Genomic DNA, 15,397 nt, shown 5'->3' with positions numbered 1-15,397 from the left:
AGACAAATAAAAAATTAATTTGAAGCAGCAGAGGCTGAGATATTGTGACTTGCAGTCCATAGTATGGGTCATGTTCCAAAAACACTGGGCCCTACATTTCCCATAATGCAACTCAGTAGTGTCTTGGTAGAATTAGGTTAGCCAGTTAAAAGGGTAGTTAAAAGAGAAAAGAAAGGAATCATATGGTAAAATCAGTTATGGTGGTTAGTCAGTGTCCAGCCTAAAACTTAAGCCTAGTTCACACTACACGATTTCGTTTAGGTTCGCGTCATTTCCCGTTTCACATTTCACGTGTGTTTTCTTGACAAAATGTGGTTTGGGGACAAGCGTCTGGTGACAGAGTCGCTGTCAGCTCTCGTAGTGTGTGACCCCCTGTCACCGATCACACGCCACAACGACTTCAAGACTCCCGTCACAAGACGGCAAGTTGTGTAGTGTGAACAGCATGGCCATTAGCCGACACTGAAAGTCATGTAGTCTGCTCGAGCCTTGGTAGAACTGAAATTGTCGTGTCTCAAAATACATTTTATTTGCAACATTCTGTCACTGATCAAATGATTTCATCATGATAACACAGCAGAAAGCTAGCTAACAACAAGACCACTTCAATGCAAAAGCAGAATATAGTAGGATAAATAAAACGTTCGCAACAGCTGAAATACACATTGATAACTTTCATTTTCTCAACTAAATTACAGAGCAAGCAAATCTGTAGGCTTACATGTAACCTGGATGTATGAAGGGTACTAAATCAAATTTTACTTTGTTTCACCATTGTCATATTAGTTATTAATCTAATATGCCACAAGGCTTTTAGTAGCATCTCGTGGTTTTCATCAGCGAATGGTGTAAACCTTCCAGCCACCATGAGGTGAAAACTCAAGAAATATATTTGTTTGGTGTGTTCTGTTCAGGATGCCTGTAGGAAGCCTCAGCAAGTTTGTGGCCATAATGGTGAGACCTACAATACAGTATGTGATGCCTTCTCGGACCGCGTAGCTGTGGACTATGAGGGCCCCTGCCATGCTGTGGGGGCCATGTCTGACTTGGCCCCAGACTCTGCGTGCAGTGTGATTCCCTGCCCCCCTCTGTCCACTCCAGGCTGCCTGCCTGTCACCCCACCTGGTGAGTCACACAATCAGACAACCTCACATGATTGGTCTTTCCTTTTGACATGTACATAGCGTTTCTGGCGGTTGTATTGAAATTACAAATCCATGACCTCTGACCTCTTTCCAGGAGCCTGTTGTCCCATATGTGCCAGCATGCTGCAGATCCTCTGGAACAAAGAGCAGATGAACATTTTCTCTCTGGTATGAATGGGCACAGTTGTGCTGGGCCATTTATGTCATAAAGCTGCCACTTATTCACTGTGTACTTTCATAAATTCATAAATAGTATAGTGTTATATAAGAGAATATCAGAAGTGCTGTAGTCTATCATCAGTGTTGTTGTAAGGTTTTAATTGTATGCAGATACAATCCCAAAGAACTATTTCAGCACCATAATGCTCAACAACAAACAACAACAAAAAACTATGTTGGGAGCTATAGTCAAACCTATTATTATTCTACAATATGTTTTTGAAAACTGACAATAAAGAAAGCTGATTTGAGTAACCTAAAAGCAGATTTAGATTAAACTGAGGTGAGATAGTGTTCTCTGTTTGGAAACTGCTGGTGGTATTAGATGTAATTACTAGTATTAGCCACTTGGGAGAGCTATAAATCCAAGTCCAAGTGCCCTAAAGAAGCTACCAGCGGACTGAATAAATATCCTACACAAAAGAACACAGTGCTCTTAGTGTTACTACAATTTCAGCAGCAGTGTTTCACTGTGTACCCTTCTTAAAATAATTTTAATGTTTTTTCTTTCTTTCCTCATAAAATCATGTACTCTGTTAACTTCCGAGGTAAGTCTGCTATAGGGGAGGAAATGCAGCCCCTTTTAAAATGGCTTAGTCCTGTCTCGACTTGACTAAATGTAGCCTGGCAGTATTCCACACACAAGATGTTGACAGATCTATCTATATCTACGTTCTATTATAACCAATATATTAGATATTCTCTGCAGGTGATCAGTACAAATGGAAACTATTAAGTGTTGAGCAGAAGTGACAAAATGCTAACTAAATAGTCAAAATTATGTCAGCGTTCAAATTAAGGCTTTCTCCAGGCATTACTTGGAAAGGGACATAACTAAAGGAGTCCATTTGATAAGTTGCCCAGGGGTAGAAAGTAACTAAATACATTTACTCAAGTATATCCATTTCTTCCTTCTTTATAGCTCAACTCCACACCTTTCAGAGGGAAATATTCTACTTCACTACAACTATGTTAATAGAATACAGTGCAGTGTTAAAGATTAAATCAGTCCGACACAACTTTTTTTTAACACCTTGACATAGTTGAGACCCAACAAGGAAATTATAATATTTTAATATCTCCTGCAAAAAGTAAAGATTAGAGAAAAGCCCAAAAGATGTGTTGCAGAACTTATTTTTTTCTCGTTTCCTCATCTCACAACCTCTCAGAGAGCTGGCCCCTTACGCTGGGAGCCACTGGACAAAACTAACTGTCTACAAATCAGTTAAAACTAGCTCCACCGCGAGCAGCTGTATTAACAATTGTCACAGCCCGGCTCTTGGACTGTAACAAAAACAGAAGACACACGAGTAAACGAAATAACAAAATGATTTATTGATATGAAAATAAGCAAAACCAATGAGTGGGAAGAATCCGTAAAGTCAGTAGTATAGAGAGTGGATGGGTGAAAATGTGCTGCATGGATGTTGTGAAAAGCAGACAAGAACCAAACAACAAAACAAGCTGTGAGATGAGGAGGTCCAACCAAGACTGACTGCTGCTCTGGCTTATATGCACTGGGCAAACCGGGTTCAGATGTGTCCCATGCTGCTAATTATCCTGCCTTTCAGGTCTGAGACAGAAAGCATATGAACAGCAGAGGGGCCGTCACACAGTCTGTAATGTCAGATATGATAATATATCAGTCCCAGTAGACATTTTACTTCTGAACAAGTACCTTTAAGTGAGAATGTTGAATAGACACTTGTAATGGAGCATTTTTACATGCTGCTTACACAATCAGGCATATAGGTTCCCTATAGCAGCTCTTCTTAAATGAACACAAGATGAAACTACAAACACATACTGAAATCATAATATTCACATAAAATACAAAAATTGTTCCAATTTCCACATTTCCAACAAAACCATAGGCTCCACATTCAAATCAAAGTAGAAACAGCACCAGAGATGGAGACAAATTACTGCAGCACCACAGCAGTGAGAGTGGAGGAAAAGGGAAAGTCGTTAAAATCACTCGATTCATTGCCTTGTTGTTTTTTGCCGTGTTTCACAGCAACTACTTGCTTCTAGATTTGAAGCCTTTTTACCACGGAAAACCTCAGAGATGGGGCTTTCAGAGATTTAGAGTCTGGAGCCAGGCTAGTTAGTGTCTAACCACTATGGAGAGTTAGTCATGCTCGCTGCTCAGTGAAATTTCAACCTCCAAATATCAAAAGTAGTTCAAACGCATCAAAGCCCGAGCAGTCTGAGGAGATAAATGTTTCATTAAAATATTTTAACTACACACACCTTTTGATTCTTACATGGAGGCTCCTGTATCCTTTATCAGGTCAGCTCAGAGGTTGAAAAAAAATAAAAGCCATTTTGAGTTTGTTTGGTTTGAATGACATTTTTCATTTAAATTAAAGAAATTACTCAAAAAGCAACACAGACCTTTCTGAGCCAAATAATGATGCAGCTACACGAAAGGCTTGCATTAAAAAGTCATATTATGAAAAAGGTTTACGTTGTTATTTTACGAGTCTGATCACTCAAAATATTTTGATTGAATTCTCAAAACATTGTGACTTTTTTCTCATTTGTGATGCAGACATGAGATCTAAATATATTACTTTTTTAAGACTTTTTTCAAGTGACTTTTTTTTCTCACAGCATTACAGCTTTTCCTCAAAATGTCTGATTTCTCTTTCTGAACAGTGTTCAAAAATGTTTTTGGAAATGTCTATACAATAAAAGATCACTGATATTTAAAAGTAATTTATAATATTCCTTGTTTGTTTTTATTGGCTAACAGTAGTTGACACAATAATTGATCAAGCCTTTACCTGTAGGTTAGATGTTTGTTCTGAAGACGGTTATTGTGTTTATGCTTGATTGAAATGCACTCATCATGCATTATGTCTTTACTGACTTAACCTTACTCAAGTTTCGCTTGAGAGTTGGACAGCAACAGTAATTTAACCGTATCTGATGGCCCGCCTTCTTTTTGACCTTTGACCTCTGCGAGCAGCTGAATAAGAACCAGCCGGTGACGGTACGTGACATCCTGCAGATCCTACGGCTTCATGTCTCAGTGCCACAGTGCGACGTCTTTGGCTACCTGAGCATCGACCACGAGCTGGTGGTCCTCATCGCTCCAGTGGACCAGCAGCCAACACCACTGCAGGTAATACACACACACACACACACACACACACACAGTTAACTCAGTCACTTGGCCATTTAATTGCACATTCATATCTTTCATGAAATTTTTCAGCTTTTCAGTGCAGTGTGTTAAACATTAGTGTTAGCGGGATATATTTTCTATTTCTAGTCACTTATTTCACTAATTTTAATTCTACTTCATTCTCTCTCTCTCTCTGTAATATGCTAAAATGATCCGCCAAATATACCTGAGCGGCTCACTCAAGTTCGGTCTATATGTGGGAAACACTGGTATCACAGCCTGAGCACAGCCAGTCTGAGCCGTAGAGCTCCACTGTTGTCCAGAAACTGTTAAACCCATCAGTGGGCCTCACTGCTGACCTGGGTCACATGTTCCTTCATCACCATGAACACACGCACTGTAGTTTATTCTGACTCAGTCCCTCATACACCGTCCTGCTGCCCCTGATATTCACTAGAGCACCACATGTGGATTCATCCACTGCTGAAAATAGTCCAACAGATGAACCCTTTCCTCCTGGATGGGCCACGTCTGAAACTAGTGTCCAGCTGTGTAGGAAATTACTGAACCTTTAAAAAGAAAATGAAACCAGACAGGATAGATGAAGTCAGAGAGTACATGAGATTAACATGTTGTTGGTTTGGTTCTTTTCATGGGATTTGTTGACAGTAAGAACAATATTGAAAAACACCTGTCACGGGTCGGGGTGCTGAGTGCAGACTGAGGTAAGGACCCAAATGCAGACAAAGGCGAGGCGAGAGGAGGATGCAGTTCAAAAGGAGATTTATTAACTCAAAACTAAACTGAAACATTCTTACAAGGAGCTTGAGGCAAAGTCTAAACCAAGGTAATCCAGAAACAAGGAACGATCCAAAACCACAGGGAAATAATCCAGAACAGGAAAAACGAAGGAACAGGCAGGAACACTCAACATTAGATGCACATACACACAGGACGTGACCCAGACTGAAGACAAGAGCAAGCATATATACACACACACACGGACTAACGAGCGGGGCGGGAGCAACACTGGTGACCGTGATCAAGGCTAAAACATGTTCATATCCATTTACTCCCTACCAAATTTCAAATTGTATCAGATTGAGGATGTCAGTTGCATAATAATGTGACTGTGGCCTAAAGGTAGGATCACTGACTATCTAAATGTATTTTTTTCCAACCCAGTATTATGGCAAAGTAAAAAAATTCTTACAAGTTTTGAAAACACTTTTATACTAATATCAGAGAGAGATTTATAACTGATTTTATAAGACAAGATGGTGTTCGCAGCTATGATCAATTGCAGTTGTAACCTTCATTGCATATGCATACTACATGCAACATTAAAGTGTTGGTGGAGGGAGAGCCAAAGCCTTAAGCCTCTTGAAAATATCACTAAACTCTACTGTGTGAATTGATAAATACATCTTAATCATAAATATTCATTAATTTTAACTATTTTCCATAATAACAGAAGAAGTTAACTTTCCAGGTTGCACAGTTTTTGCCTGACAACAGGAGCTCTTTCATGTCCCATTTCTTTTTACACAGACATCATAAACACACAGGCTCAAGAAACTCCCAGACACAGCAGAGTTTAACTCTGCTAATTACCCACCTCACTCCTTCTGGATATAAATATTCATGCACAATGTGTACACTGGTAAACTGAGGGGGAGGACGCATCTGTCTCCTTCAAGGTCTCACTTTACCGTTTTCCACTTGCATTATCTTGTTATACATTCTAATTTGCAAAATGTCTATGTATGACTGATATCTAGTTACCTCTAACAGAGGAGAAATCAGAGAGAAGTATGCGAGTAGTTAAAGTAAGTACTGCTCATCATTGTCAATATTCCAAAATACCCATAATGCACCAAAGCATCAATGACCTATTTAATTAGTGTGATTGTGGCAGCAGTGTCGTCCATTTTTTATCAAATTTAAAAACATATATTGAATAGTGGTCTTTGGGACTGTATAGAAAAGTAAGTATTACCCCTGCTAAAATAAATCATACTTAGTACACAGGTGTCCCCTGGGCTTAACAAACTGAAACATTTTACCAGTAGTGTCATCGTGTGACTAGTTGTGAGTTAAAAAGACTTTGAATATAACTCACGAACTCATGAAGGTACAGGAGCCCCATTACTTTTGTGGATTATTTTTTTCTAGTACTGACATCTATCTGTGTAGGCATTGTTCGTATTTCATCGTGGCTTTTTGTTCTTCTTTATTCAGGGGTGGGAGGGTACTGTACACATACATGAAGCACCCACCTACAGTGGGTACGGAAAGTATTCAGACCCCTTTAAATTTTTCACTCTTTGTTTCATTGCAGCCATTTTCCAAAAATCAAAAAAGTTCATTTTATTTCTCAGTAATGTACACTCAGCACCCCATCTTGACAGAAAAAAACAGAAATGTAGAAATTTTTGCAAATTTATTAAAAAAGAAAAACTGAAATATCACATGGTCATAAGTATTCAGACCCTTTGCCGTGACACTCATATTTAACTCAGGTGCTGTCTATTTCTTCTGATCATCCTTGAGATGGTTCTACACCTTCATTTGAGTCCAGCTGTGTTTGATTATACTGATTGGACTTGATTAGGAAAGCCATACACCTGTCTATATAAGACCTTACAGCTCACAGTGCATGTCAGAGCAAATGAGAATCATGAGGTCAAAGGAACTGCCTGAAGAGCTCAGAGACAGAGTTGTGGCAAGGCACAGATCTGGCCAAGGTTACAAAAAAATTTCTGCTGCACTTAAGGTTCCTAAGAGCACAGTGGCCTCCATAATCCTCAAATGGAAGACGTTTGGGACGACCAGAACCCTTCCTAGAGCTGGCCGTCCGGCCAAACTGAGCTATCGGGGGAGAAGAGCCTTGGTGAGAGAGGTAAAGAAGAACCCAAAGGTCACTGTGGCTGAGCTCCAGAGATGCAGTCGGGAGAAGGGAGAAAGTTGTAGTAAGTCAACCATCACTGCAGCAATCCACCAGTCGGGGCTTTATGGCAGAGTGGCCCGACGGAAGCCTCTCCTCAGTGCAAGACACATGAAAGCCTGCATGGAGTTTGCTAAAAAACACCTGAAGGACTCCAAGATGGTGATAAATAAGATCCTCTGGTCTGATGAGACCAAGATAGAACTTTTTGGCCTTAATTCTAAGCGGTATGTGTGGAGAAAACCAGGCACTGCTCATCACCTGCCCAATACAGTCTCAACAGTGAAGCATGGTGGTGGCAGCATCATGCTGTGGGGGTGTTTTTCAGCTGAAGGGACAGGACGACTGGTTGCAATCGAGGGAAAGATGAATGCGGCCAAGTACAGGGATATCCTGGACGAAAACCTTTTCCAGAGTGCTCTGGACCTCAGACTGGGCCGAAGGTTTACCTTCCAACAAGACAATGACCCTAAGCACACCGCTAAAATAACGAAGGAGTGGCTTCACAACAACTCCGTGGCTGTTCTTGAATGGCCCAGCCAGAGCCCTGACTTAAACCCAATTGAGCATCTCTGGAGAGACCTGAAAATGGCTGTCCACCAACGTTTACCATCCAACCTGACAGAACTGGAGAGGATCTGCAAGGAGGAATGGCAGAGGATACCCAAATCCAGATGTGAAAAACTTGTTGCATCTTTCCCAAAACGACTCATGGCTGTATTAGATCAAAAGGGTGCTTCTACTAAATACTGAGCAAAGCGTCTGAATACTTATGACCATGTGATATTTCAGTTTTTCTTTTTTAATAAATTTGCAAAAATTTCTACATTTCTGTTTTTTTCTGTCAAGATGGGGTGCTGAGTGTACATTACTGAGAAATAAAATGAACTTTTTAGATTTTTGGAAAATGGCTGCAAAGAGTGAAAAATTTAAAGGGGTCTTTCCGTACCCACTGTATGTGCCATGTATTCCATGAATATTTAGCCTGGGACAACAAAGAAAGAGAGAGATGATTGACCGTTGCAATGTTTTTTTTATCGCTCTCCACCGAGTAACATTGACAATGGCAACGCACAGTGGATAGGCAATTTTACTTTGTTAAACAGACCAGACTGCCAGGTTGCGTCCAATTACAATTATGAACATACACCCCCAGGCATTAACGGCCTCATCAGTAACAGTATTGTGCCTACATTTATCATAGATTGTTATGTCAGAATAAACACACCTTACTATTAGCCCATTATTTATTTTAGGAACCTAAATATACAGGAAATTAGAAAGGTACACAGAAATAAACCAGTGGCACCAGTGGTCCTACAGCTCCCCATAAACTTCTCAAATGAGGCTTTCTGGGGAGCTAATGTCCCCTTCAGGAGAGCTGAGCTCTCTATGTAGGTCACTAGTTGCACATCACTAAATATGTTGCTTTTGTGTTTTTTTGCACCTTGTGCACCTCTGATCCTATATAATCTTCACCAAACCTGATATATTCCTTTTTTTGCTGAGCCTAAAAAACTCTTGAATACATCACGAAATTGCAGTAGCAATTCTGTAAAATGTAATGGCATTATTAGGACCCTATTGAAATTGTAATGATTATTCTTTCTTTCTTTCTTCTTTTTCCCAAATGAATCGCACTTTTGACGGCCTAAATGTCCCCGAAAACTCACCAAACTTTGCACACATGTCAGGCGTGGCGAAAAATAACGTATTTTATGGGTTCTGCACATGGGTGTGGCAAAATGGCTCCATAGCGCCACCTACAAAGTTGGAAAAAATTAGCCCCCGCGCCTAGTTCAACCTACATGCACAAAATTTTTGGGGAACATGTATCATACCAAGACACACAAAAAATCCTCAAGAACCCATACCCTAAACTCCATTTTGAATTGAAAATGCCATTTAACAGGATGTGTACTTTAATGAACTCGTCCTACAGAATTAATCGGATCGACTTCTATTTTCTGCTGTGTCTTCTAAAGGCATTAACGATGAAAAGTTGTGCTATCTGTGAGTTTTCTTCAATGGGCGTTTCTGTGGCGTGGCGTCCAAATTCGATGATTAGCCATGAAACAGGAAGTTGTTATAACTTCAGTGTACATGCTCACATCTGCACCACACTTTACATGTAGGATGAGAGTCCCACCCTGAACACATCCATATTCCAACAAACACTCAATGTCATAGCTCCACCTGCTGGCAACAGGAAGTGTCCCTTCAACAATGCAGCCCCCGCGCACTGAATCACCAAGATGCACGAAACTTTCGTGGTAAATGTATCATCCCCAGACGCACAAAAAAACCTCTTAGAGCCATACCTGAAATCTGACAGGAAGTCAGTCATTTTGATTTGAATGTGTGATTACAACCCATTTATGGCCTTTTACAAGGTCCGTACTTTAACAAACTCCTCCTAGGGAATTAATCGGATCAACTTTTCTACTGTGCATTGAAAAGGCATTGATGATGTTGTGCTATCTGTGAGTTTTTGTCAATGGGCGTGTCCGTGGCGTCAAAGATCGACGGTTCGCCTTAAAACAGGAAGTTATTATCACTTCAGACTACATGCTCAGATCTGTACCAAACTTTACATGGTTGATAACAGTCCAGCCCTCAACAAATCTACATGCAAATATTCACTCAGCGTCATAGCGCCACCGACTGGTTACAGGAAGAAAGCAATTTCTGATTTGATTTACATGGCATTTTCACAGCGTGGTCCACACTTCACCTACTGCTGCACAACATATAATTAGCGGGTGTTGTCTAGCGCCACCAAGTGACATTTAAGTCCTTCGTGACTGGTCCAAAACGCACGACAATTCAGGGCCTTCCAGCCACTGTGCGCAGCTTTAATATTATATTATTATTATTGCATTATAGTACAATATAGTACAATATAGTACAATATTACCTTTAATAATTTAAAATTGGTCTTTGCAATTTCCGACAGTTCATCCTTGTGCAAGGCTGTAAAATACTCAACATGATTTGAATATTCTCCAAAAGTCAGCCGTCAGCATCAATTTTACAAAGGTTTGCAATGCTCCATCAGGATCCTCTACTAACAGCGTCACTCAGTTTTTATTCAAGCTCTTTAGTGTATGCCATATCTATGGCCTTAGAGAAGTGATCCCATAATTTATTATAATTGTAAATGACATAAAAAGTAGAATATTTTGGCCCATATTGTACCCTCCAGTCATCTAAAAGGAAGAGGTTTATGTGTGTCACCTAATAAGTGGGTTAGAAACACTGAAGTACAGCTGCACTCTATCTGGAGAGTCTTCAGGCTGGTGTTTAACTGCTGCTGCTGCTAGCAATCTTATCTAATCTTAGACCAGAATCAGTTCATGCCCAAAAGCACTGAACATGCTTCATACAAAAAGCTGCTGATAGACTGATACTGCATTGTGGAAGAACTAAAGGGTGGGAAAAAAGGGAGTGAAGAGAGAGAATAAAACAGCAATAAACTGAAAATTAGTTTGAAAGAAGAAATCATAAAAATTCCTTCCCGCTATCAGAAAAAAATCTCAATATCGATTCCAACATCAAGACAATTTCTTAAATGAAAAGACAATAGTTAGAATAGTTGTACAGTCAAAGTCTGTCCAGTCAGTTTCAAAGTTATGCTTCTATAACACCTCAAACAAAGCAAAAATACAAGTGATCAGAGATCTCAACCAACTGCATCCGATCAGCCCTCATGAAAAATTTTTTTTTATTTGGCACCTTTCAGAGTAACATGCAGTAGCACCTCCTCTCAAAAAATCAGCATCTAAAAGCATCACTTATAGCAGAACAACATTAGAAAGGCAGAAAGTCCACAACATCCATACAGGGGGAATGTATCTCCAAGAAGGGCTGTATCAGTCGTGTCATTTCTGAGGACATTGTGAAATCACCTTGGCTTGTAGGAGGAATGTACAGATATTAGTGGTCCTGTCTTATTTTAGACGAAGGTCCTTCTGTCCTGGTGAACAGTCAGAGAAACCCTGTGACCTCATAGCAACAGTATTTTAACAGAAGAAAATTATTTTATATGTGGATGTTAAGTATAAATATACTTTAAAGAGCATTAGAAATGATTGACTTGAAATGAACATCCACGTCTTCCTGGCTGTATCTCTCAGTTCCCATCCAAAGTGTCTCATTGAAAAAATGTCTTGACAAAGGAAATGAAGCAAACATAACTAGACATACTGTATTTAGTGTCCATGACATCCAGTGTGCATTTGTTGAATTTATGCCTGCAGTAATGAGTCTATCCTTATCCAGATAAACATAGCATATTGGTTTCAGTGGGCTTGGATTGCTTTGCTCCCAGCTGTGTGCATGCCTGAATATGAAAGGTATTGAAATCGTCAGATTAGTTTGATCTGTTTTCCAAGGCTATATTTTAGTTTATTTGCGGACATCCAGTTTGTAATGAAAATATAAAACCAAGGTGAATTTAAAAAATGAATAACAAGATCAATTAAAGCTGCAAGCAGCGTTGGGCGGGCCCTCGCACTTGTAGCGCGTCCGGGTGTGAGCCGGCGGAGTTGCACATTCTGGAGCTCTGCCGGTGCGGCTGTGAATTTGCTACGCGGTTCTGACGCCGCATGAAGGTGTTATATGTCACTTCCTGTGTCCCCTATGTGGAGCTACATAGCACTTGCCGCTATGAATATAAATCGGTATTGTTGTGTAGATGTCTGCGGGGTGGGAGAGTTATCAAGCACGTAAAAAAAATAAAATAATTTTAGCAAATTCAATAGGGACCTCACACGGTCGTGCTCGGGCCCTAATAAACAGAGACAGGCTGGCAGTGGTCCTGTGCTGACTCAGATGGAGTTTGGAAATCCAAATGTTGAGCGTGCTCTTGTATTTTCCAGATCGAAGCCTGCAGTAAGGAGGCAGAGAAGATCGATTCCCTCATCAACTATGCCAGCCCAACTCTGGTCTCTCACGTCCCCCTCTCCGCCTTCCTCACCTCCGAGATCAAGACCTCCTCCATCCACTCGTCCGGGTGCGCTCTGCTTTCATTTCTGCCCCCTGACCTGTGCCTCCTCCTAGGCCTCCTCATCACCGCAGCCCCTGTCCTCCACCAGCTCTAAGTGCTTATTATCTCCGCCCAGCCCCTCCCTCACTAACTCTTGAGTTTTCCAAAGTAACCCCCCTCCCCCCATGTGAGGACGCAGGTGTCATGAGGTGAGTGTGTTCGTGGAGCAGGAAGAAGCAGAGGTGATGTCTTCCGACAATCATTCCTATTGACTCACCTGCGCGTCAAACAATCAAGGCGGTGGAAAAGCTATTATTATGGAAAGCTTTTGTATGAACAGTGTTATTCAGTGAAGTGTGTGTGTGTGTGTGTGTGTGTGTGTGTGTGTGTGTGTGTGCGCGCGCGTGTGTGTGTGCGGGCGTGTGCGTGTGTGGATTTCGGAGACAAACGAGGACAAAACATCTCTTTGTGGCAGTACATCTGTCTGACAAATTACCTAAAATTCCCTCGGCCACACACACTTTCACACGCACAAAGAGTGGTGTCACTAAATCCACACTTTGGACCAGAGGAGCTTTTATTCATAGTTCCAACAACAGTCAAAGGACACCCACCCCCCTGTTTATTGTGTCCGCACTGCAAGAACTGGGATCGATTGTAGTTCTTAGAACGCCGTTTTGAGACGCTACTTCAGAGTAGGTACTCTCCCAGCACAATAAGAGCCTTGAGTGATGTAAGTGTACGGTCATTGGTCCAGACAAAAGTATATGTTGATTGGTCAAACACATGAGCCGATGCAGCGCCAGCAACCGCCTTTTTTAAAACCTTAAAAGTGTAAAATGTAGCCGTAAGCTCATATCGTATCATAGCATGGATGCATAACACGATCATGAAAAGTAGGCTTGAAAAATTTTACAAAACAGGACAAATGGACCGACAGTGAAGTCACACAGAAGGGACGTTGCCATACCAACCGCCAGCCACTTACATCACTCATTCCTATTGGCAGTGCGAATCCAAGCAGAAAAAAAACCCTGGAAGGTAATGCAGTTGTCAGGGGAGCTCCGCAGAACTGTTAAGTCCAAAAACGCCTCACGTATTAGGTGTAATCTCATCAGCATTGAAGTGATACTTTTCAAGCCTCCAGTAAATGAGAATGCACAGCTTGCACCAGAGCGCATGATGTATATACATGTGAGGTATATATGGACCTAGTGTTTGAACCTCTAACCTCAGCAGTGTTAGTGCCATGCTCATGGACTGAGCCAGCTCATATGAAACTAATCTAGCCTCCAAAGTTGGTTGTAACTACTGACCAAATAAAGTGCCCAAAAGTCAATCAAAAAGTATTAAGGGAGCCCAAGTTCTGTGTGTTTCACACTGCAGTGTAGTGAAGCAGATCAGAGCTGAAATGGTGATCTGGGATCTAAATCAATCTTAGATATTGAGTATATGTCAGTTTTACTGATAACATGAAGCTTTTCTCCAAAACAGTCCTGGTAACACTTTATGTGAGGTGTGTTCATTAAGTATCATTAATATATTATGAGCACGTTCCAAGTGCATGAAAACAAATATCAGAACATGACGTATTGTTCACAATGTGAATAATGTGTTACAGAAACTTTAAAGATAGAAACACTTAATGGTGGAACTGTATAATTAATTCTATGACAAAAGAACAGTTTAAAGACCATACCACTGTTATTCTGCACCGTAGCCTGATAACTAAAAGTCATGTGTGCTTTTCTGTACATTTCTGCTGAGCATTTTCCAAAACATAACATCACTGTCTAGATGGATTTCCTACTTTGCAGCTCCTTTCACAACCAGGGCTTCAACTAACAATGATTAAAATGTTTTGATTACTGGTCAACTAATTTAGTGTAGTCTTTAAATAGTCAGAAAATAGTGGTTTAAGACCAGTGGTTCCCATCCTCGGGTTGGCACCTCCTAAAGGGTCACAAGATAAATCTGACCATAAGATGATTAACAAGATAGAAAATAGGGAAAGGAAATTAGGAAAATATCTTGACATCATCAGCGTTATTTTCTTAGAGCCAGTAAAACAGTTTTCACAGACTGAGTAGTACTCCCTGTGATCAAGTGTAAACATGGTAATGCCTGTATAAACCATTTTTCTTCATACCTTGTTGGAATATTATACCGTCTTTGTTTCAAACAGGATTAGAATCTGCAGCAAAGGCATCACACTGACCTCAACGAATGTGTGCTTGTGTTGTGAGTGTTAAGTCTAGTTCACACTACACGATTTTTAGCCCAATTTGCCGCTCGGCGACCGTCATAACCACGGCGGTTGCCAGTCGTTATGTGTGAACTACTCAATGACGCATCAAAACGGCTCCCCGACACATTTCTGACACATCGCCTGATATCTAGCATGCCAAATATCTGGCAGAGTCGGCCGACATCCACATCCAGCCAATGACAGCAGGCAGCTACTTTTTCACAGCAAAACGCTTTTTACTCACCTCCAGCTCTCTCTGTAGCTCTAGACAATCCCTGCTACCTGCATGTGCTAATCCATCCTTTCACCCAGATTCTTTGACTTTTTAATTGGTATCTTTGTAATAACAAACAACAGCTGTTTCGTGTGTAGGTTCGCGTCATTTCCCGTTTCACATGGGTTTGAAGACCTGCGTCGGGTGACAGAGTCACTGTCAGCTCATGTAGTGTGTGACCTCCTGTCACCGATCAGTCACGTTGTGTGAACGCCACAACGACTTCAGGACTCCTGTCACAAGACGGCAAGTTGTGTAGAGTGAACAGCACGGCCATCAGCCGACGATGAAAATCGTGTAGTCTGCATAAGCCTTTAGGGAAATACTTTACTGGGGTATCTTATAAACAACTTCTAATAAAGTGCTACCAGGATGTCCCAGCAGCAGGTGAATGGTCCATTCTGATAAAACAGCAGAAAAGCCTGGATCACCACTCCCTTTATG

The 15,397-nt window shown here is 41.0% G+C and overlaps 1 protein-coding gene across 1 annotated transcript in view; it reads left to right on the top strand.

Annotated features, from left to right (window-relative positions):
- The window catches only part of reck (reversion-inducing-cysteine-rich protein with kazal motifs), a 102,028-nt gene extending 87,244 nt beyond the window's left edge, over positions 1-14,784 (top strand). Inside the window, exons 18-21 of the mRNA XM_038723327.1 lie at positions 915-1,125; positions 1,240-1,313; positions 4,339-4,494; positions 12,325-14,784. Of these exons, the coding sequence (XP_038579255.1) occupies positions 915-1,125; positions 1,240-1,313; positions 4,339-4,494; positions 12,325-12,546 (663 nt within the window). The 3' untranslated portion in view covers positions 12,547-14,784. The remainder of the gene's footprint in view (positions 1-914; positions 1,126-1,239; positions 1,314-4,338; positions 4,495-12,324) is intronic.
- The last annotated feature ends 613 nt before the right edge of the window (positions 14,785-15,397 follow it).

The sequence above is a fragment of the Micropterus salmoides genome, unplaced genomic scaffold (assembly GCF_014851395.1).
Source record: "Micropterus salmoides isolate LMB-PRFRI ecotype aquatic unplaced genomic scaffold, ASM1485139v1 Ms_hic_scaffold_1, whole genome shotgun sequence".
Lineage (NCBI taxonomy): Eukaryota > Metazoa > Chordata > Actinopteri > Centrarchiformes > Centrarchidae > Micropterus > Micropterus salmoides.
This window is presented reverse-complemented; position numbering and strand designations above follow the sequence as displayed.